The sequence below is a fragment of the Diadema setosum genome, unplaced genomic scaffold (assembly GCF_964275005.1).
Source record: "Diadema setosum unplaced genomic scaffold, eeDiaSeto1 scaffold_38, whole genome shotgun sequence".
NCBI lineage: Eukaryota > Metazoa > Echinodermata > Echinoidea > Diadematoida > Diadematidae > Diadema > Diadema setosum.
The window spans coordinates 170,355-193,900 of NW_027307664.1; the positions used below are offsets into that span (position 1 = coordinate 170,355).

General features: G+C 37.0%; 1 protein-coding gene across 1 annotated transcript in view; it reads left to right on the forward strand.

Moving 5' to 3' along the window:
• LOC140245825 (deoxynucleoside triphosphate triphosphohydrolase SAMHD1-like) overlaps positions 1 to 23,546 on the forward strand; it is a 167,707-nt gene that overhangs the window by 34,539 nt on the left and 109,622 nt on the right. The window contains 1 exon segment of the mRNA XM_072325326.1: positions 12,629 to 12,789. Within this exon segment, the coding sequence (XP_072181427.1) occupies positions 12,629 to 12,789 (161 nt within the window).

The window sequence follows — 23,546 nt, forward strand, 5'->3', positions numbered from 1 at the left end:
ATTCTAAAGCCCATTTTTTTAATGGTTTCTAATATCATGTTATTGTATATTACTATCACAACATTCTGCTTGGAAAGGTGGTACGATGTTAAAATCATTGATATCTACAGGGTTAATAAATTCACCTCGAATAAGATTTAATTTATGAGAAAGAATACCATAAACAGTAACGTCTCCAATTTTTCAGATTGTTAGATGGATAACAAACATATAGAATACAACATAGGTTTACACATTTTTGACCTAACCTTGAAGAACCACGATGACTTTTATATCACTGGTATGATAACCTATGAAAACAGAATTGTAAACAGTACACGCACTCTGCAATAAATTTTAACCCAGTGGCACTTCCTGCGACCTTGTAACTAAAGTGCTAACAATAATTAGCCTTATACATCGTGTACATGCCATGCCGATCTTATGAATTGGAAGAAATAGGCCGGACATGTTTTCGAGACCCCACATGCTATTGTGCTAACAGTACAATACTCATTTTCACAGCGGGTTTTTCCCAAGCCCTGTTCTGTACAACATGACCTGTGTCGATGAATGGGTAAATGATTCGATTCAAGAATCAATTGTAATATCTTCTGGCATTCAAGCTTGATTAGGCCCGTGCACAAATTTCCACACACACACACACGCCAACAGATGAAACATGCAGATATACAGACAAACGCACCCCCAGGAGCGAAGAGGACAATGCCATGATCTCAATAGTAATTAATGATATTGTCCCCAACTACATTCCGTGACTTCTGCTAAAGTGAGTTCCCTTCGCATGTAATTTCCGCACCTGCTTGATCTATATATATATTTTTTTGTTTGTTTGCTGTCAGCAGGTTGCCAGAGATATAACCTTGGATCATATTTCATAAATTAGTGCCCGTCATGAAAGGTCTTGTGATGGAATTGTATGAGACCAGTCTTCCTAACAAATGTTCATTAGTAAAGGTATGGAGTAATTTTTGCTATTATGATCTTCAGTGTGAAGGCATCTATCATTTTTTCCTGAACGTTGTGTTTCTTATAAAGTATTTAAAGTGTGGGAAAAGTTGCGAACACAGTCCTTTAGAAAATAAAGGAAATCACACAGAATTACATCTACACCATTAAAAATCGAGTAGTGAGCAACCGTACGTTTATGTGTAGACATAATGTGTCCTATTACATGAATGTACTCTTTCAGGTTTCAAAGAGAATGGTGAGGAGTAAGGTGAAAAGGTCTTGTACTTCTGTTTCCTTAAAGGTCTGAGTCTGCATATCACAGGAGTTTGATGTGATAAGGCAAATGTGGTAAATCTTCATTATTATAGTATGACCGAGCACTTTCATAATAGGAATTTGGAAGAAACCTTCTGCGGTAGTAAGTTATTGTTAATTTCTCAGAAAAGTAATAAGCAGGAAGTAGCTTATCTTAGAATATACATGTATAGTGGACCTTGCAGCTATTGCGGCGAATACTGGACGATCAACGATGGGAAATTTTTGCCCTCAGTACCAAATTCTCAGCCTGATTCAGTATGGACATGATAGAATTATATCGATTCAACAGTATTTATTTCTCTTCTCTTCTAAAAGGTGCGAAGGGATGACAACAATATGATAACATCGCCGTCGCTGCGCAACCACTGGTAGAGGAGTTGCGATCATTGCGCAGACTCGTGATGACGCGGATGTCGCCCTGGTGACAAATTTTGCGTTCATAACAGTAGCACTGCGACATTTCATTTTAACTCTTTATGTGCCATGGTGGCAACCCCCTGTGTACCACATTATGCTGAGACACCAACCCATTTATGCTTTTAGAAAACATTTTGTTTTTCAAAACTATGTAATTTTTCTCCATTTCTGTTAAAATTTCGGCATGTAGTGAGCAAAGTTGTAAAGAAAGTGCCAAGCCCTGCCTGCTTTGACTTTAATTGTTGACAAATCTATTCCTGTTTTTCTTTCAAATGACCAGTAGCTACATTACTGTAAATGCATGAATTTTGCAAACATAGCAGTGACAAAAACTTAAAATGTATACATAAATCCAGAAGGAAACACTGCTTGCTGGTCAATCACCACATAGAATACAATCTATATGTGAAAGGAACGGAATAGCGACAAACGATTTCATTGTACTGTGGCATCTGGCTATTTATCGATCGGTTTTGGCGAGTTTGTGGGTTTGAGCAGAATATGCAAAGTTGGCACGCCGTCGACTGAGTCAGGCGTGCGAGCGTGCCACATTTAGAGTTAAATGCGACAATCGACCGCTGAGAAGGCACTTAATTTATACATTGTTCTACATACGATGTCACCGACATAGCATTACAATGGCTTCCCAAAAGGTAGGTGTTCATCGTTCAACGCCATAAGTGACGTTTAAAGTTTAAAAAAGGTAAACCTTTTAACGGAGGGCTAAGTCAACCTGTGCTAATCAATCTCTGTCTCTCTGTCTCCTTTTAGATTTCATTTTGCACATCGAAATGACAAATCTATGAAAGACATTTCTTCTTTCGAGTACTATTATTTCCACTTAGGACAGCTGGCGAGATATAGTACAATGGAGGGCAATGTCATTTGCTGCAGTCAGGTTTTCTTAGAAGCAGAGGTCTTTCAGGAACGGGCATCTTACAGAAGGTGGGATACTTTAGAAGGGATGTACCGCATGCAGTCACAGTTTGTGTCAGCTGCATCTATCCATCCCACTTTAATACCCCTGCAGTGCTTGCACCTTACATCCCCTCATGTGGGAAGTCTGTTTAATGACGTCGTGGTTTTCCATTCTAACTGGTAACCCGGCAGTAGCTATTCCTTAGCTGTATTATATATATATATATATACATATATATATATATATATATATATATATATATATATATATATATATATATATCACCTCGTTTCTCAGCCCTATTAGTCTTTTAGCTAGACGACACAGCATAATTAACGCTAAATGGACTTTTTTACGATCATATATATATATATATATATATATATATATATCATATATATATATATATACATATATATATATATATATATATATATATATATATATATATATTTATCATATATATATATATATATATATATATCACCTCGTTTCTCAGCCCTATTAGTCTTTTAGCTAGACGACACAGCCTAATTAACGCTAAATGGCCTTTTTTACGATCAGTGGTGTAACTTTTGTACTCGGAGGGTCAAAATTTCAAACAAAATATTTTTTCATTATTCTGTTTGATTCCTGTTTGAAAGTATTCAATTTTAAAAAAAAAATAACATTTCAGACCTTAAAGCTGAAGGGTTATTGGTGTAATTTAAGGAAATCCCTGGCACCTGAAGTAAATTTAAGCAAAATTTTGCTTTCATGAATTGCACCATATTGACAAAACTCTGTAGTCAAACTTCACCATGCAAAGTTTATATGGTTAACAACAATATATAATTTGTGAATCAAAACTATTTGGGGGTTGAATATAAAGTGAATTTAAAAAAAAAATACTTGAGATTTATAAATTTTTGCTAAAAATACCAATTGACATGTAATTTTTAAGATTTTAATTATTTATTGGAGGGCAGGCCAGGTCAAACTCTTACTATAACAAGTCTTTAAGAAGGGCTACCTTCCTATGTAGGTTAAATGAAATTCTAATCATTTCTTTAAAACTTGGATTTTTCACACATGGATGTTTCGGAGGTGACAGTTAAAGGGATCATATAGTTTTGGTTGAGACCTCATTTCAGGTTTCTAACATTTTTTGGTGAGGTAGTGAGAAACCTCTTATAAAATATGAAAGAGCATGTAATTCCATGAGGAATTCAACATTTATCTGATGAAAATTGGTTTTGAAATGGCTGAGATATCCAAAACAGAGTGATTCTAATAAAGTGTGGGACCCACACTTTATTACGATCGCTTTGTTTTACTTTGTTTTTGGATGTTTCAGTCATTCCAAACCCGATTTTCATCAGATAAACTTTGAATTCCTCTTAAAATGTTATGCTCTGTACTATTTCATAAGTGTTTTCTTGGTATCTTGCAAAAAGTTAACAGCCAAATTCTCATCTCCACCAATACTGTACCATCCCTTTAACATATTACAATGTTTCGGAGGTGACATTAATATTAACACTCACTTTTTTGAGAATAAGTGACAATAACACAAAAACTTCTTCTTTTTATCAATATTTTTCATAATTATAACTCGAGAACAAGAAATTAACTCCTGTTTCAAGCAGATAAACCACACAGAACAAGTGTTTTTTTTTACACTTCATTAATTAGCATGGATACCGGTAGTTTGCCTTCCATTTGGACGAAGGATGTAAGCTAAATATTGTAATCTGAAGAAACATGGCATTCCATTTTCTACCTTAAATTGAGATGAGGGTGTGAGATCATTTTAGTAATGTTTCTTTGCTCTCAGAACATTTTATTCCACAACACCAGGGAAGAATCACTTCGTTTCGGAGGTGACATTCTATGTTAACATTGTGTTGAAATATTCATTTACAGTAAGAATATGACGGACATAAGCTAGATGTTGTAACCTGAAGAAACATGGCATTCCATTTTCTACCTTAAATTGAAATGAGGGTGTATGATCATTTTAGTAATGTTTCTTTGCTCTCAGAATATTTTATTCCACAACACCAGGGAAGAATAACTTTATTTCGGAGGTGACATTCAATGTTAACATTGTGTTCGAGTATTCATATAGTATGTCCCCCCAAAAGAAATTTACAATTAGACTTTTGCATTGATAGCACCCAATATGATTAAATCAGCTAAATTCTACTTTGGGGTCTTAAATTATAACATCTTAGCTCTATTTTGCAGAAAGCCCCAGTCAATTTGGTTAAGTGATATCAAAGAAATGTGGATTGTTATAAAGGATGTCAGGAGTCTGATTCTTCCGAGTTCAGCACTTGGATGCTCTTGGAACTGCATATTAATGTGTAAACACAATATACAGAACTTGGAGGGAAGGGATTCCTCACATGCTCTACAAAAATCCTCAATTCTCTTTGACCTCTGAAGCAAATTGAATGGGGTTTTCTGTAAGGTGTGGGCAATGAGTTATAGTTTCAATCCCTCAAATTGTATTTTAGATTGATTCACTATCTTTAAAGTTATCGTTGCGGAGGGTACCACTGTAATTTTTTTGGTGGGGGCATATGGTATGAATACCAAAAGCAAAAATTCTTATTTGACCTGTGTACGTTTTTGTTTGCACATAGTTTTATAAATAGATTAATTCAAGGATGTTCATGAATTCTTCATCATCCTTGATAGCCACCATACAAATGTTATAATACTGGTGAAAGGTGTTTGCTTCATCTGGGATAAATTTTCTATACACCAGATTCATTTAAACTGTTGACATACTAAAATATATTTTACGTATCTTTCTGAATTGCTTGAAAATTACCTGCAAATCATGCATATTAGTCACTTTTGAGAGTAAAAAGTATAAGATAAGAAAAACCGTTTTATTGTTTTTGAGGTGACACAACACAGAGACAACCCAACTTCTCAGGTGTTAACTATTTAGTGAACATTCATGTCTTTCCTCATGGCTTTAATTTTCAAATATAAGCTCTTTCTTCAGTTCTTACTTGTTATTTTGTTTAGTTATTCTCTTTCATGATAATGGATACCAGCTCATATTTTGTTTGAGATTGTAATTCATACTAATCTTTAACAGGTTTTTACAGTTTGGTTAAGACAACAGTTTGTGTTTCCCAGCTGAAGAGAGCAGCATAATGCTTTTCTGTGAACTTGAGGGGAAAATTTGTTTTTGTTGAGTAATTTACCCATCAACTTCACAGAAGGTCCCGGACACAAACAGTTCTCAAATAAACCTATAAGGGACCGAAACTGGAAAAGGACAAGTTCACCTCAATAGACATGAGGGTTGTCCCAGTAAATGCAGCAATATTAGTAAAACACATCAGTGAGAGTTTGAGGAAAGTAAGGCAATCCGTTCCAGAGTTATGGATTTTTGAAGTTTCTGCTCAGTCAAAGCTGAATGAGAAGACTTCTATAGCTTGTGATGTCACATGTGTACAAGGATATAGAGAAAGTATCAAGAAAATTCAACATACTGTATTTTCACTTTTCTTGCATAACAAAAGTACACATGACTTCTCTCTTTTGGAAGGCAGGGTGAATAATATTGCCCTAAAATACATCAGTAGCAAGTTGAAGAAATGTGCACTTTTTTCAAAAAGTAAAGTTTTGTGAAATTAACTTATATTTTCCTGATATCGTTGTAAGCATGTGACATCATACACTGTCGTAGTCGTCTCATCCAGCAGTGATTGCGCAGATACTTAAAAAACCCATAACTTTTGAATGGATTGTCCAATTTCCCCCAAACTTTCAATGATGTGTTCTACTAATGTTGTTGCATTCACTCAATCCACATGTATATGAAGGTGGACTTGTCCTTTAAGAAACCATTTTCTTTTCCTTGAAATTCCAGTACTTAAAGCCAAATTCTAAGATAAAACATAATAACAAAGGTAAACACCTCATCAAAATTATATTGAAATAGAACTACAAATCTTGTTTTTGGATCTTTCTGTTGCGACACGGATTGTCGCCCCTACACGGATTGTCGCCTCCTGCTCGAGGCGACAATCCGTGACGGGCGCTGGCGGCACGGATTGTCGCCCCCTACACGGATTGTCGCCTGGCGACAATCCGTGACGCTTGTGCAGTTCCCAGTTTTTGACCTCGAAGGCGACAATCCGTGTTGGCAAAAAAATTGTTGCGACACGGATTGTCGCCCCGTCACAGATTGTCGCCCCGGGCTCGGGGTGGTTCCTCCGGTGTTAAGCTTTGGTGGGATGGGTATGACTGGTAAGTTATGCGTATGTGTGTGTGTGTGTGTATTGAGAGCTGCATGGTATGTGATGTGTATGATTTGTTGTGTGTGTGTGTGTGTGTGTGTGTGTAAGTGTGTGTATGTGTGTGTGTTTGGAGTATAATAATACAATAAGTGTATGTAGAAACTGTGCATGTGTGGTGGTCATAGTGGTAGTGGTTTGTTTGTCTGTGTGTATACGTGTGCCTGTATGCTTACGTGTGTATGTGGAATATAGCGGCGCTACTGTGGCAATACAAACGCCTTCAGAGTGTATGAGCACGTGTTTAAAGAATTCACACCAGCGTTGATCTAAAAATAGTATGGGTGTGTGAACCAATATCAGCGGTGAGGCAGGCTAGGCGAGAGAGAGACCGAGAGAAAATACATACGAGGGAGGTACCCTCCCCAAATGTTATTTGTCTTTGTTCATTTTTCACTGCAGTCATTTTCTTCCATCAGTCTTATAAACTAGAACGTCCATACCACTATTCTTTGTCCCAGAATAGGTTTGGCATGCTTTATGCATGAGCGAATAATTTCCACACGCCGTAAAAAATTTGTCAATCGTTAGTTGATTTTAGCACAAACGAACTGCCATTGCACACCGCTAATACATACGTAATACAAACAAACACCAACAAACACTCAAACAAATCCTCATAATGCAAATAAACCAACTCAACACTTTTTTCCTTGATATTCATTGATTTCATTCAAATCATTCATAAATCGACTCATTCTGGGTGTAACATGAAAAAAAAAAAGTTACAAATGGCAATTCGAAACAGAAACAAATCCATTTGTCAATTCATACCACAAATAATCTCACTTCAACAAAGATAACTCGATTATAGACCAACCCTACTAACAATTTCTTCACGAGAAAGTTTTGACATGTAGGGCCCTACCAAACCTATATTCCTTGAATACATTGGTTTGGATCATGTAACACCTTCTTACTTACAAGGGCATATACATAAAAAAAATACAAATACATTACACGAATCTAGAATGAAATCAGTCATAAAAAACCCGACCACCCCCTCCCCTCCCCAGCCGAAACAAATCTAGGGCCTACATCTATCCTAAATATTAAATCCTACCAACATCTGTCATACCATATCCTTCTTCAAATCCAATCCCCAACCCACCAACCCCTGATTAAACAAAACCTAAATCATCCCACACCCACATTCACCAACCCAAATACATACACACACACACACACACACACACACACACACACACACGAAGGTTCCGTTATTCCGAAGTTTCGTTTTTTTCCGAGGCTTCATTTTAATATCCGAAACACACAATTCCCTATACCTAGAGGCTCGTTGATCCAAAAAATGAAATTCGGAATAACGAACCTTCGGAATAATGAGCCTTCGGACGAATGAGCCTTCAGAGTAACAAACTTTTGCAATAACGAAATGTAACCCCCTTTCCACATACCGACGCACACCCGAACCGATACCACATTCCTTCCTGATGAAACGATTTCCCAATGTTGATAAATAAGACATAATGGACCGTATGCAGAAAAGCAGCATCTGCCCGCACGCAAGCTCCGCTCCGAATTCATAATCATACAAATCTGCCAAACAAACTCATCAAATTCAAAGCTGCTGATAAAATCAATATCAACGTTTATGCCAGCAACAGCTTACTAGTTATCCCTCCCCACGCGCAGCTAAAAAACACATACGCAAAAAAACTGACATAATAAACACATTCTTTCATATCACACACACACACGCACACACACACACGCACGCACGCACAAACGGACACTAAATTATCATGTGCAAGCGCACATACACACTTCCTTGAAACCTCACCATGACTTTTTACATGGCATGTTTGCATGGATGTAGCCATGTAAGTTATGTGTTAGTATTTCAATGATTATGTCCAGAACGATATTACCCAGCAAAACGTGCTTCGAGGGCGGGCGACAATCTGTGCCGCCAGCCCCCTACACGGATTGTCGCCAGGCGACAATCCGTGTAGGGGGCGACAATCCGTGCCGCCAACGCCCGTCACGGATTGTCGCCCCGAGCAGGAGGCGACAATCCGTGTAGGGGCGACAATCCGTGTCGCAACATCTTTCCCTTTCCAGTCCTGGGGACTTGTTCCTCTGTTCACTTTAGTTGTCACATAACTACATGGATGTAGCCATGTAAGTTATGTGTTAGCATTTCAATGATTATGTCCAGAACGATATTACCCAGCAAAACGTGCTTCGAGGGCGGGCGACAATCTGTGCCGCCAGCCCCCTACACGGATTGTCGCCAGGCGACAATCCGTGTAGGGGGCGACAATCCGTGCCGCCAACGCCCGTCACGGATTGTCGCCCCGAGCAGGAGGCGACAATCCGTGTAGGGGCGACAATCCGTGTCGCAACATCTTTCCCTTTCCAGTCCTGGGGACTTGTTCCTCTGTTCACTTTAGTTGTCACATAACTTAAATAATCTTAAAAAATACAATGTCATAAACAGTTGGTTCAACTTGGAAAATGTATATTAAAAGAAAAAAATCACATAATTCTGTTCATGATTACCACGTTGTACACGGAAAAACAACAACTAAGAATGCAAAAACAAGTTGTGCACCAGCTATAGGCATGTGTCCTTTTTGTGGAGTTTGATTATTTGATGATTTTTTTTTAACATTCTTTTTTTAAAAGATTGTGGACTAGGGCATGCATGAACTGCCACATGTATCACTTTGGTATTAAGGGAATTCTGGTGAGCTATGTATACAAAAGTCACTTCTGTTGTGATAATTTTGTAGATATTAAATGTATTAGAAAATGTTAATAGATAGTGAAAAGGAACTGAAGTCTTGCCTTTCACTATCACATAACAATATGGTGTTAACAAACAATGTCACCTCCGTAACACACACACACACAAAAAAAAACAACCTACATGGAAAGCTGTGATTGGCAGATCTTCACAACTAAATTGCTTGTTGGAAATCAAGTTTCTAAGATGAAAGCATCTATATGTTTACTTAACTAAAGCAGGAGAATTGATCTTGATTACAATATTATATATACAATAGATGGGTGTATTTTGTGCATTCTCATTGTTAAAAAAGTGAAAAAATGTAAATTTGCCCTAGAACGTACAGTCTAGTGATAAAAAAAAGAGTGAGAGTGTGTTAGTTGATTTCTCCACTTTGAGACTTATGTTACTAAAATAAATGAAACCATTGGTGTACATGGTATGGTTTCTCTTCAACAGAAATGAACAAAAAATCTTGTTAACAGTGTTTTGTCACCTCCGAAACAGTAATTCTTAGTTTTTATTAGATCTTTTATTAATCTCTAGAAAATTCTCACTTCCTGTTGCCATATTACTATTTTCATCCAAAAGAGATTCCTGTCAATTGGACAGAATCAAACAAAATTGCTTTGTCTTCGAGAAATTATCAAATATAATATGCTTGTTGTTTCGGAGGTGACAATTGTTTCGGAGGTGACAAGTGTTAACGGAAAATTGTAAATTGCTCCGAAATGAAAACAACAGGCTATATTTCTACTACCTTCCTTCAGAGATAATGTGAGGGGATATGTTACATTTTTGCAAATGTAATGTATAACTGATGTCAAGAATAAAAAAAAAAACAAATACATAAATCTGTTGTCTCGGAGGTGACAGAAATGTTAACGGAAAAGTTAAATAAATTTATAAACGCTCACCAAAAAATGATAAGTTATTTGAATTAAATAATCTTTGGATCAAAGTTAAGTGAGATTGATTACTATTCTGTTTTGATGAAAATTAGCGAAGTTGAATTTTATAATTGTGAACAAGAGCTAACACAAAAGAGGGGTTAATTGTTAACGGAAAATGTCACCTCCGAAACATAAAGTTTGGACAATTTCAGTCTTTAATGAAGACAAAGCAGAACCTGGTAAACATAATAGTTCTTAATGTTGGATACCTGTCTATCAAAACAACAACAAAAATAATGAAAAGGAATAAACAATTCAATATGCTAGCTCTGACAAAAATACTATGTCAGAGTGAGTAAACCAGAAGTGTTGGATTTCAAGCATGTAAGTGCCTGCTACATCTGAAAGAAAAAGAGAGGAAAGTTCATTAAGGTACCCAAGGTAGACACTGTGGGTGGTAAGTTTATGAGAAAAAATGATGCATATCTGTCAGTGTACAAGAAAGTTATACACCAATTAGTGCCAACACTGTGTTTTACACCACTGATTGTAAAAATGGCCATATAGGATGTGACTTGCGTTTATGCAGGGAGGTGCTAGAGAAGGAGAGACAACTACTGCTCTCCTTTGAAGTCATGCGCGGCGCCGCCGAGAAGTTATGCGTTCAACTGCAGGTGTTACCCATGTGCTTTGACAAAAGAGAGCATCAATAATCAGGACAAGCGCTCTCACATCTAGAAATACTTGCCCCTACTGCAATTCGCTCTCTCTTTCAATGTGATGGCAACAATGAATTTGTGTAACTTGAATTGAAGCAGCGAACCAAAATGCAGTGTAAAACTAACAATTCTAACAGCAAATAGTTTAAAAGCACGCTGGAATACGCTTTAGCGGAGTACTGTATTTGAAAGATCAAAATATCCCAGATTAAAAGATAAAAAAACTGACATGCACAATTATGCGCATTATAGAAAAATATTAGGTTTTTAAGAGGGCCTAATTTTCATTTCATTTTGATTTGCGCATTACGAAGAAACTAGAAATACATGTTTATAATATTGAATTCTTTCCTAAACTATTCAAAATCAATTCGAGTATTTCATTTAAAATCTTACGGTGAAATAAAACTTGCAATTCAACGAAAGGTGAAATGCGTTCTTCGTCTCCGAACTTCGTCTTGCAAACCAGAGCGGCGCCGAGCATGACTTCAAAGCGTAATGGAATGCTAGACATCCCATTGTAACGCCTTGAACCCAAACATGTGTTTGCATGAATTACGAAGAGTTGCCACTCCATCTCTGTAACACCTCCCTGGTTTATGCTTCCCCATGAAACGTGATTAGTCAGAAACACCGATCCTTAACGCATGATGTGTTTTGAAACGACGTTTTGAAACGGCATTTAAAGCAAAGTGAGGAAGGACGCAACCGTGTTTTGAACTAAACGAGTATCAAACGCTGATTTTGACCCAAAAAGAGGAAGCATAAACACAGCCTATAGCTGCGGAACCTTTTTCCAGAAGAAGGCTGTAGATCCGTCTTCAGTGTGCCCTTTGAGAAAGTTCTACATGTTGCTGACTGATACTTTACCCTTAAAGGTAAATGAAAAATAGTGAAACCTTTCCATAAAACAAATGACGCACATTTTAGTTCGTAACGTTAGTGTAAATTTACTGCTCAATAACATACTTGTCCGTATGATTCAAGACTTAACATTATACAAATGCTATTAGGTGAGAGGGCTTTATAGTAGTTACGCAGCGCACTGGAGGGTATTCACAATGTTTTGCAACATCATGGTCTACTAGTACTTCGCTGCCCTTTGTGTAAAACGGGCAACTCAGATACTGAACAGTAAATACCGTGAAGTGACCACTTTTCGCCAGACTTAATACGCTACATCTCTGTTTTTTTGTTTTTTTTTTAATGTCAGCACGTTACTTTTAAAAACCTGACAATCGAAACGTCTATCATAATACCCGTATGAAATTATGTATGAAATGTCACATGACAGCTGCTTTGATAGGATGATTTGCTTTTCAAATCCAAGACCTTGTGCACTCCTCAAATGACAGGTTATTAACGACCCGGTGTATGGGAATATACAGCTGCCTCGTTACTGTCGGATGATAATTGATACACCCGAATTCCAGCGACTTCGATTCATCAAACAACTCGGCCCTGTGAGCTACGTCTACCCATGTGCAGTGCACACTAGATTCGAACACTGCTTGGGGTAATTATGTCCACCATTCTCATATTTTCCGCTTCTAGAATTCTACTGTAGTGATGAAGAACAAGGGGTATTATTATTTTTGTATCATTGCATGCCATCATGATCAATCTTGTTTTCTTGTAATGCCCATGTCAAGTAAAACAGGGTCATAATCATCAAGACCGCCAGAATCTAAAAGCAAACAGTGTGGTAATGTTGTTTTCAAAGTGGCTGCAATAAATCACAGCCTTTAGGATTATCCAAACATGGTATTTCTCATCCAAGATGTAATCGTTAAATTTAAATTTACATAAGGGCGTGCGATAACACGTTAAAGTATTTCAGTAGGCTAAATTAGGAAACTGGAAACTGACATAAAACGATATCGTGTCATGAAAGTCTGCCCGAAATTGGGTATTATAGTCGATTAGACGGTGACATAGACCATGTACGTGGCCTGGAAAAGTTGTTAACTGCAAGGTTGTTGTTGTTATTGCTATTGTTTTTTTATTTTTGTTTGTTTGGTGGTTTTTTTTTTTATTCGTGTTCTAGAAGGATGTAGAAGTAAATGTAGTTTGTTTGCTACCTTGGAAACTTCGGGTATTTTTTTTTTCAATTAGCCCGATTAGCATAATTAGGCCTACATACTTAACATATGCAAAATATGTGATATTGCTAATTTTGATACAGGAAGCCTGAAAACATGGGAAATACATCTTTTTGAGGGTTTTTTTTTTCTTTTTTTTTTTTTTGGTAAGAGGAATCCGTTCGCAACACCAATTTCCGATGTAATATGATCCAAGTATCTAAAATATAGTAATTAGCAAATGAGCTAATTTGCATATTAAATTATACAAGTAGATGGTATTCCACGATTTGCGAGTTTTCGAATTTTTCCGCATTTCGTCATTCTCTTGTTTTCAATTTCAAATATTTTTTGCACTGATCGATGACTAACAAAAGTATTTCACATGGGATCCCGTAATTCATATCTAAAGCAAGAAATTTACCATAAAATCAAAAAAAAAAATTGGCTAACATATCACAAATTCATGTAGTGATATGTTGCCAATTTGATGCTTTGCTGCAAAAATGCACACAGCACCTACAGCAGAGACAGCGCCTAACCCGATATGTACTGATGTACTAATCGCATGATGTCATGGCAAGTCAAGAGATTTTCTGCCACTTATCTCTGTAGGGAATACAGACCAGTGTTTTCTCCAAAATACCAGATTCCCTCAAGTTTCTTGGTTTCCATAGGCGAGATCAAGTCACCATGCTAGCCTTTTGTCGAGGTCCTCCAGCTGTAATGGACGAGCGAAGCGAGCCCAGCCGGGGCGCTGTACCTGAGCGCGACAGCGCCTCGCGCAACCCCACTCAGCTGGGCTCTCTGCACCATGCTGCTGCGGGAGGGCCTTCTCTTAATTTGCGCAGTGGGAAGCAACTCGGAGGAGTTGAGTCGGAAGATCAGAGAGAGTATCTTCCAAAGAGGGGAGAGAAAAGCAAACAAAAATTGCGTTGGGATCTCTTCCCACCTCCCTGATTTAAGCGCTGTTAAATTGGTGGTAGTAATGGAAAAAAACAACAATTTCAAATCATATTTGGTTTTGATAAGTAAGTTAAATTTTGTAGTTCATTACAGAGTTAAGTAGTCAGAATTGAACATTTTTAAGGGCATGCTTGGCATATTATGCGGCAATAAAATTGATTTTTAAAGCTTGAATAGGCACGGATTGAGACTGCTATTTTTGGCTAGGTACCGAAGAACAGCTTTTATCTGAGAGTACAGTGGGCCTCGTTGGTTTCTAGAAGAAAATCGCTTGACTCGTTTGGAACTCAAATGACACCATGTGATCAGCTGCACATATTAGGTTAGGAGCTGTCTCTCCTGTAGTAGTAGGATGCAGTGTGCATTTTTTGCAGCCAAGCGGCAAATTGCCAACACATCACTAAATGAATTCGTGATGTGTTGCCATTTTTTTTTTTAATTCTAGGGCAACTTTCTTGCTTAGATAAGAATTACAGGATTCCAGGTGAAATTATTTGGCAGCTATTGATTAGTATAAAGAATGTATGAAATTAAAAGCAAGAGAATGACCTAATACAAAAATTTGAAAACTCGTGAAATGATCGGTTCACCTGAATTGACAGCATAGCACGAATTGAATTTGAGACATATTGTCAACCGATTGATTTATATCGATTCGTCTAACAATAACTCAAATCACTATAAATGAATGACGGGGTTGTCCAAATCCTAGGTCTTATTTTTTAATTACTAGTATTATATGCCATAAGATAACATCTGAAAATCGAATTTACGGATGAATGTCTGCACAGAACTAACGCCCAAATTCTTTGTGTGTTCCTGCACAAAACTAACGCTCGGATTCATAGCTGAATTTTTTGCATTTAAAAGCTCACGCTCCAATATCCCGTGTATTTCTACTCAAAACTAACGGTGTATTCACAGATGAATTCCTGCACAACACTAATGCTGGAATTGCCAGGAAATTTTGATACAAAAAAAGACTTTTCTTTTTTGAATCAGTTATTCGAATTTCTAGATATCACTAACTAGCATTGGTGATATCACAAATGAATAAAACAAAAATCACTAAGACAATTTGTTATAACACGAATTTCTATAAGCCTATTATTTATATCATGAAATCGAAATATTGTATTAGGTTGTGTGGTTATAGAGCCACGGGACTTGGCAAGTCGGAGATGAAAACTTATTGACATTTCGTGACACAGGCAGTCGAAAGCAGATGGATGTCTGTGCAGGACAATTTAGATAATGGCATAGTATGAAGTGTACAAAATTGTAGGTAGTTTTTTTATACCATGGTCATTTCGCTACTGTATAATGGCGTTGACCTTGGTCAACTTTGGGCCTATGGCAAGCCGTTTTGCCTTTTAAAGTTATTTTCTGATATCACAAATTTCATTTTGTGATATTCAAAAATCGAATTTCTGATGTTAAGAACTCTGATTCTGAAGAATCATGTCAAGTGTAGTACATGAACTTAATTTGTAATATCAAGATATCGAATTTGTAATATCAATTTAATTCGTGATATCACTACAGAATGTGCACTATTGATCAATCAATTTTCGAAAAGAAATGCTTCAAGTTTGTTTGTTTTTTAAGTTCTGCATTGAAGTTTTCTGGAGTCTGTCTTTATTTCTTCCTCTTTTCTTTCACCCGCATTCCATCTCGACTAACTCTAATGTCAAACAAGAATATTGTAAAAATTACACATTTCTTTCAGAAAGGAGATTGTATTGACATAATGATACTGCTTATTTTTTATTATGTGTAAGTTACACTACTTGCTAGGTCACCCCTAAAGTGTAGCATAATTATTATTTGAATTTGTTTTTTTTTTGTGTGTCTATGCTCTGCAGTCCTGTAGATCATGTCAATAATTTCGTTTCAAGCGCTCCTCTATAGTTTGTTACAGCACAACCGATGCACCTCATCGTATACACCCCGTGTATACGATCTACATTGCACTTCCCGTTGCACCATGATATGCTGCGATCACGTAATGTCACTCATTGTAAATGGATTCTGATTTTGGAATAGATGACCAACAGCTAGTCAACCACACAAGTCAGTACTTCACTATCAATGAATTTAACAGTCAATTTTTTGTCAATAAGGCAAATTTGTGCTAATTTTACTTTAATCCATCTCGATTCAAGGAGTTTGAATAGAAACTTTGAATTGTTTGAATTATTTCTAAGTTCCCTCAATGATTTCCCATTTTCCGTTATAGGAATTACCGAAACATGGTTGCACTCCAATTCCCCGGACCTATTTGGCATTGAAAATTACAATTTTATTCGTAATGACAGAAAGCGTGGCATAGGAGGTGGGGTTGCCATGTATGTTAATAATCAAATTAAGTTCAAAATTCGAACTTATTTGCATATTCAAGGAGCAGAAATTTTATATATTGAAATTTTAAATGATAATGAGAAAAATATTATAGTTGGTACCATTTACCGTCCTCCTCAAAATGATATTCAATCTTTTTTGACAATTTCGATCAATGTGCTAATGAAATTCTTGGAGAGAGAAAATCAATATTTTTGATGGGAGATTACAATATAGATTTATTACAACCCACCCATTTCCATGACATATTACTTTCCAACTTACTCCATCCCCACATTAATAAACCCACCAGAATAAACAACAACACCCATAGTAAAACATTAATAGATAATATACTGTCTAATGTTATTACGGAAACCTGCACGAACGGCATTCTTTATTCAGATATATCAGATCATCTACAGATTTTTATGATTAACGATAAATCTGTAACAACCCCAATACGTCGCCAACCCAAAGAATACTTGAAAATGCATAGAAATGAAACACCACAAAATATTAATTCATTGAATCAAGATTTATTTGAAGAACAATGGAATGACGTCTTTGAACTCCAAGATGTTAAATCTTCTTATGATTTTTTTTTTTTTTACAAAAACTATTAGATTATTATGACAAACATATTCCTTTAACTACCAAAAGAAATGGAAGGAAAAGAGCCCGGCAAACCTGGATTACTCAAGGTCTTATACATTCCATTCTTACTCGAAACCGTCTTTATAAAATATCTCTGAGAAAACCCACTCCTGAAAATTTGAAAAGGTATAAAACATATAGAAACAAATTAACTACTTTAATTCGAGTTTCACGTAAATCATATATTTCAAATAAACTCGAATCTAACAAGGATAATAAAAGTGCTCTTTGGCGGACTGATAATGAAATGCTCAAAAAGAAACCTATGCTGTCCTGATAGTATTACTCATAATGATAATGTTATTACCAATCCTGACCAAATTGCAAATATCTTTAACAATTTTTTTTCTGTTAATGTTGGTCCTTCTTTAGCAGCATCTATTCCCATAAATGATATCAAAAATTATAAAGAATATCTACCTGAAAATATAATCAAAATTCTTTGTTTATTACTCCAATTAATGAATCTGAAATTATTGATACTGTTCGATCTCTGAAATGTAGTAAATCCTGTGGGCCTGATAATTTGAGGGTGAATTTGTTGAAAAAAAATAATTTACCCCCTAGCAGCCATTCTCACCCATATATTCAATCTACTCCTACTTAATGGCAAGTATCCAGACTCTTTTAAAATCGCCAAACTTATCCCTATTTATAAAAGAGAAAATCCATCAATGGTGAAAAATTATAGACCCATCTCATTGTTGCCTGTTCTATCGAAAATCTTAGAAAAAGTAGTTTACAAGCGTCTCTACTCGTTTATGATTGAAAATGATATATTGAATGCGAATCAGTTTGGTTTTAGGAAAGGATTTTCTACCGATTATGCTATAATCAAATCTGTCGATAATATTACTGATGTGCTTACTAAAAAAGAACATATAATTGGAGTTTTCATGGATCTTAGTGAGGCATTTGACACTTTGATCATGACATTTTACTTGAAAAATTACAAAATTATGGCGTGAGAGGGATTACTTTGTCATGGTTCAGAAGTTATCTAAGTCATCGCAAACAATTATGTTGCATTGTAGTCACTCATTATATTCTAACGTGTCATATTGTGGTGTCCCTCAGGGATCTATCCTCGGGCCCCTCCTTTTTTTTGATTTACATAAATGGCATCATCGATTCCTCCCCTTGTTTGAATTTCATCTTATTTGCAGACGACACTAACGTTTTTTACTCCCACAAGGATATTGTAACACTGATTGATACACTTAATATGAAATTAGGCAATATCTCGAAATTGATTAGAAGTAACAAGCTTTCAGTGAATATTGATAAAACATGTTTTATACATTTCCATACTCTTCAATCCCAACCCATCCTTCCTAAAAGTATTTATATTGATGATATAAACATTGCTGAGAAACATTCAACCAAGTTTCTAGGAGTGACCCTAGATAGCAATTTAACTTGGAATATTCATGTCCAGAATATTACTACAGCAATATCTAACACAACTGGTGTTTTAAGGAGAATAAAGTATTTGATTAATGATCAAACTTTAACAATGTTATGTAACACTTTATTTTTACCATATGTAATGTACTGCGATATTGTATGGGGCAACTGTAGCAAAACTGAATTAAGCACAATTTTTATTCTCCAGAAAAAGGCTCTTCGTATATGCACACACTCAAATTTCTTGGCTCACACTGATCCTATATTCTATCGCCTAAAAACTTTAAAGGCTCATGATATACATATATACCTACCTGCCATATTCATGTATAAACACACTCGAAATTTATTACCGTTTTTTCATAATGCCTTAGTAACCAATGACCATATTCACTCATACCCAACCCGTCGTTCCCATGATTTTCATTTAAGTAATCCAAAGCTTCTGCTTGCTCAAAAGTCGATTAGACATCACGGTCCGGATACATGGAACACTCTTCCTGAGGAGTTGAAACAGTATGCCTCCTTGCTTTCATTTAAAGCAAACTTAAAGAAGCACATTTTATTACAGTATACTTCAAATACAAATTAAAAACAAATAATTAATATGATTAATGTTGGTCTCCCAAATAGCAACATCGTATATCGTTCCCTCTTCCAGCAAACCAATTCGATTATTCTACATTCCAGCGTATCTGCCCTTGTGCACTTTCTAGCACTTGCACACACATCCACCACCATCACACATCAGAGTTTATTTTCCCCTGTTATCTTCGCAGCAGAATTTGTATTGTATTGTATTATATTATTACGAAACTAGTATACGTCCCTACCTTTTCCCCTGGCCGGCCATCTTTTCAAGCTAAGCTTACAATGGCGGCCCTCAGCATAATCGCTCCATAATTATAATTGTTGTAATCCCCGCTGCATAGACATGCATACTGTATATTGTGTCATTAATTACCTTTTGTATCTTTGTTTACGCAAGTCAAACGACTCTGCTTGAATTTATTTTGTATATTTCGCACATGTTCATGATTATGTGCCTTATGTATATTGATTTGCTGATTGGATTTGCAGAAAATAAAGTATCTATTAAACAAATAAACAAACAAAAGTGATTCAGACTCAAATTATTTAAAGAGCGCATAATGACTTTGCAAGAAACTATAATCCTTTCGAACATTATCAGTCAGGGACAGGCGCAGAAAATTGCTACGTTGGGGTTATCCGTCCGAGCGTAGTCCACTGTCTGGACTGTTTTGTGTGATCATTAAAGGCCCGGTCCCTCTCGCCGATTGACACAAAACGTATGCAGAAAGGACACAGCGGACGAGCAAAATTTCGGGGATGGCTCCATCCGCTTTCATCCGCTCTAGAAATTGACAAAATTGGCGAAAATTGGCGAAAACAGAACGGAAAAAGAACGGACGTGGGTAGTATGTAGCGGGGATGTTAAACGGATGTTCATCGGAAGCCTAGCGGATGAAAGCGGATGGAAGGGGATGACAGCTCCGAAGGGGTTACCGGAGATAATTGCGAAACGGACGCATAGCGGAAAGAGCGGATGCAGAGCGGATGAAGCGGATGCATCACGTACGCCTAACAGAAACAAACGCTTTGTCCGTTCTAAATGCTTTATATACGGGATGCATACGCTTACATCCTTTCTATTTCCGTGTTATTAACGATGTATACACGTTCCACGTACAATATCTTTCCTCCCTCTTTCCGTTTTCAGCTGCAGCGGATGTGAGTTGTGAGGATGCCCAGAGGATGCAGAGAGGATACAGCGGACGTTTAAGGGGATGATAACGGACATATAACGTTTGTTGCTCGTATGTCGCGGATTTACATCGTACACGGCGGAAGTTCATCCGTTCTAAAAGTTTTAAGCAGCTTAAAACTTTTTGCGCGGATGAAATCACAACGGACGGATGCTCAATGGATAGAGCGCATGAAACACGTATGCGATGAGTACACAGCGGATGCGTAGCGTTTTCCAACGGATGGCAAGATTTTTTACGTTTTACATCCTCTTTGCATCCGTAAGTGCAGTGGGACCGGGCCTTTACCGCGCGCACACACCGCTACAGCACGCGTATGCCCCGCCGTACGCTCTTGTATTAATTTGCCGCGCACGCACGCATCTCGACCTCCAAAACAGTCCAGTCTGGTTTGCCAAGTCTCCCCGAAATATTTCGGGCAGAGTTGCCCCCCCCCCCCCACCCCCTCATTCATTTCGAGCATCCTGATTGGTCGATGAGATCGCGTCAATCATTTCCACCAGACAATTTGCGGGATCGAAAAAAAGTCGATCGATCTCTAATCTTGTAGTCTTATTGCAAAACAAGTACATTGCATTTACCAATATAACATACGTATTTTACGCGAATATTTGTATTAATCTCAGCATAAATTAATGGAATTCATTTCGAGCATCCTGATTGGTCGATGAGATCGCATCAATCATTTCCACCAGACAATTTGCGGGATCGAAAAAAAGTCGATCGATCTCTAATCTTGTAGTCTTATTGCAAAACAAGTACATTGCATTTACCAATATAACATACGTATTTTACGCAAATATTTGTATTAATCTCAACATAAATTAATGGAATTTCCAAATTATATTTCTTTTAATTAAAAATTGCTCAAATGATATATCTTAGAGATCATAAGAAAAGAATGAACTGAGAACGTCCATAAACCGTGCGTAAGATTAAGACTAAATTATACTCGTTCCCATAACTGTTATGAATTAAAATATAAATGTCACAATTATTAACATTTTAAATCTATTTTTCAGCAAAAAAAAAAAAAAAGAATTTAGAAATTACAAATGAAAAATCTGATAAATACGAATAGAACAGATATTCGTCCATTTAAAGCATCGTGACCTATCGTATATGTCAATTTCGAGGTGGCTTTTACTTCTCGATCGGGGATCCCCGGATCGCGTGTACAGCTTGTGCAATGTGGTTTTCGTATTGATTCTGAGTCTTGCGTTTTCCGACCAAAATCTGTGCAGCATTTCAAATATTTCCTCCAAATCTTGTTTACATGATCAATGATTCAACATCAGCGTCTGCGCGTCGCTTTTCTGACAGTGATATTGAGAAGAGCATTCAATGTGCTGCTGAGAAGCTTGGATTCGTTGACGGTTTCAGGGAGCAGCAGCAGAACCAGAAGTCCCTATATACACTCGTTCATCCGTGCGTGGGCATGATTTGTTTATCTCCCTGCCCATGCTGCCGACTGGTTTTGGCAATAGTGTGGTGTTCCAAGCTGCACCGTTATGCGTTGATTTTCTTCGCAAACTAGATCTACATGACGGACCAGACTCTCCGAAAGCTGTGGCTCTTGTTTTCATGCCTTTGAGGTCTTTAATATCGGACCAGATGAGCTGCAGGGCTATGGATCTTGGCCTGCGTGACAAAGTGGTAAGCTATTCATTAATCCAGTTTCTAAAAATGATTTGTCAAGACAACTTTCATTGAGTGTCTCTTGTCTTGAATTACAAACTGTAACTGTAGACCCCTAGTTGAATAAAAAAAAAGGATTGTAAAACTAAATGTAGTTAAATGTCTGGCCTCTGGGCGGGGTAGGGTACAAACACATGTCAGGCTTCTATACTACTACTCTTGTCAGTGTTCCTAGGTGTACTGAGTTAAATCCTGTGTAATTGTGATAAATTGTTAACACCGTAACTGCACTGGTTTAATTGTTTTGTACAGTACAGTAACTGCTGTAACTTTCTCGCATACAAATGCAATTACACATAGGCCTACTGCCTTAGTCTGTGAGCCACAGCCTGTGTCTCGGTGGCTATGCTCCTCTGCACAGAGGAGCGACCGAAACACACGCTGTGGCCCACAAACTAATTCTTCATGTGCATACATTGAGAAAAAATTCAAATAGGAACATGCTTAAAGTATGCAAATGTACTCATACTTCACATATAGATTAAAATTGTGCAGTCTTATGGCTATGCAATATGCATTGTAAGGCATTATTAAAATCACATGTACAATGAAGAAAATGTTTTTTTTTTTATCTTACTGTTTTTTTTTCTTATTTTTCAAATAGGGTGACTGCATCTGGAGACACCAAAAGCATTTCGAGCAGCGTATGGAAAATTGGGCGAATTACGATCGAAACTCAAGTCGTCAGTTCCCGCTGTTGCCCCGACAGCCACAGCAACCAAAGATGTGCGTAGCGGTATCATCGAAAACTTAATTGGTCTTCGCAATTATGTGTGGGTAAATCAGTTGCCGGACAAGCAAAATATAAAACATGTTGTCAAGTCTGCTACAAGAGATTTAGATAAATGTTCAAGTGGTTGACAGATGACTTGACGATCCATGTTGCATGTTGTGAAAGGATGATAAGAAAAATGTGCAGTGATGTGTATGCGACCTTTATAGCACTGTTCCAGAAGGTTGCCACAGGTATGTTAATAAGTTTATATGTACCACCGGAACACGGAAACTGATATCCAAAAAGAAATTGTGGACAGCATGTCGGCACCAGATGGTGAAATCAGAGTTCTAATAGCAACCATTGCGTATGACCTAGGCGTTGATGTAAGCAACGTACACAGTACGGTTTTGTGTGGATGCCCAAGTGATCTAGACGATTATATCCACTGTTTAAAAGTACTCAATTTTCAGGCCTTATCAGATATACTGGTAACATGAAGAATCATGTACAGCTGTACAGCGTAGCTCAGATTTTTTTTTTTTAAACTGAAAAATGCTACGTATACATGTAGCTTGTACCTTTGGGCTTTGAAAATTGTTTATTAGAGAATTCATATGAT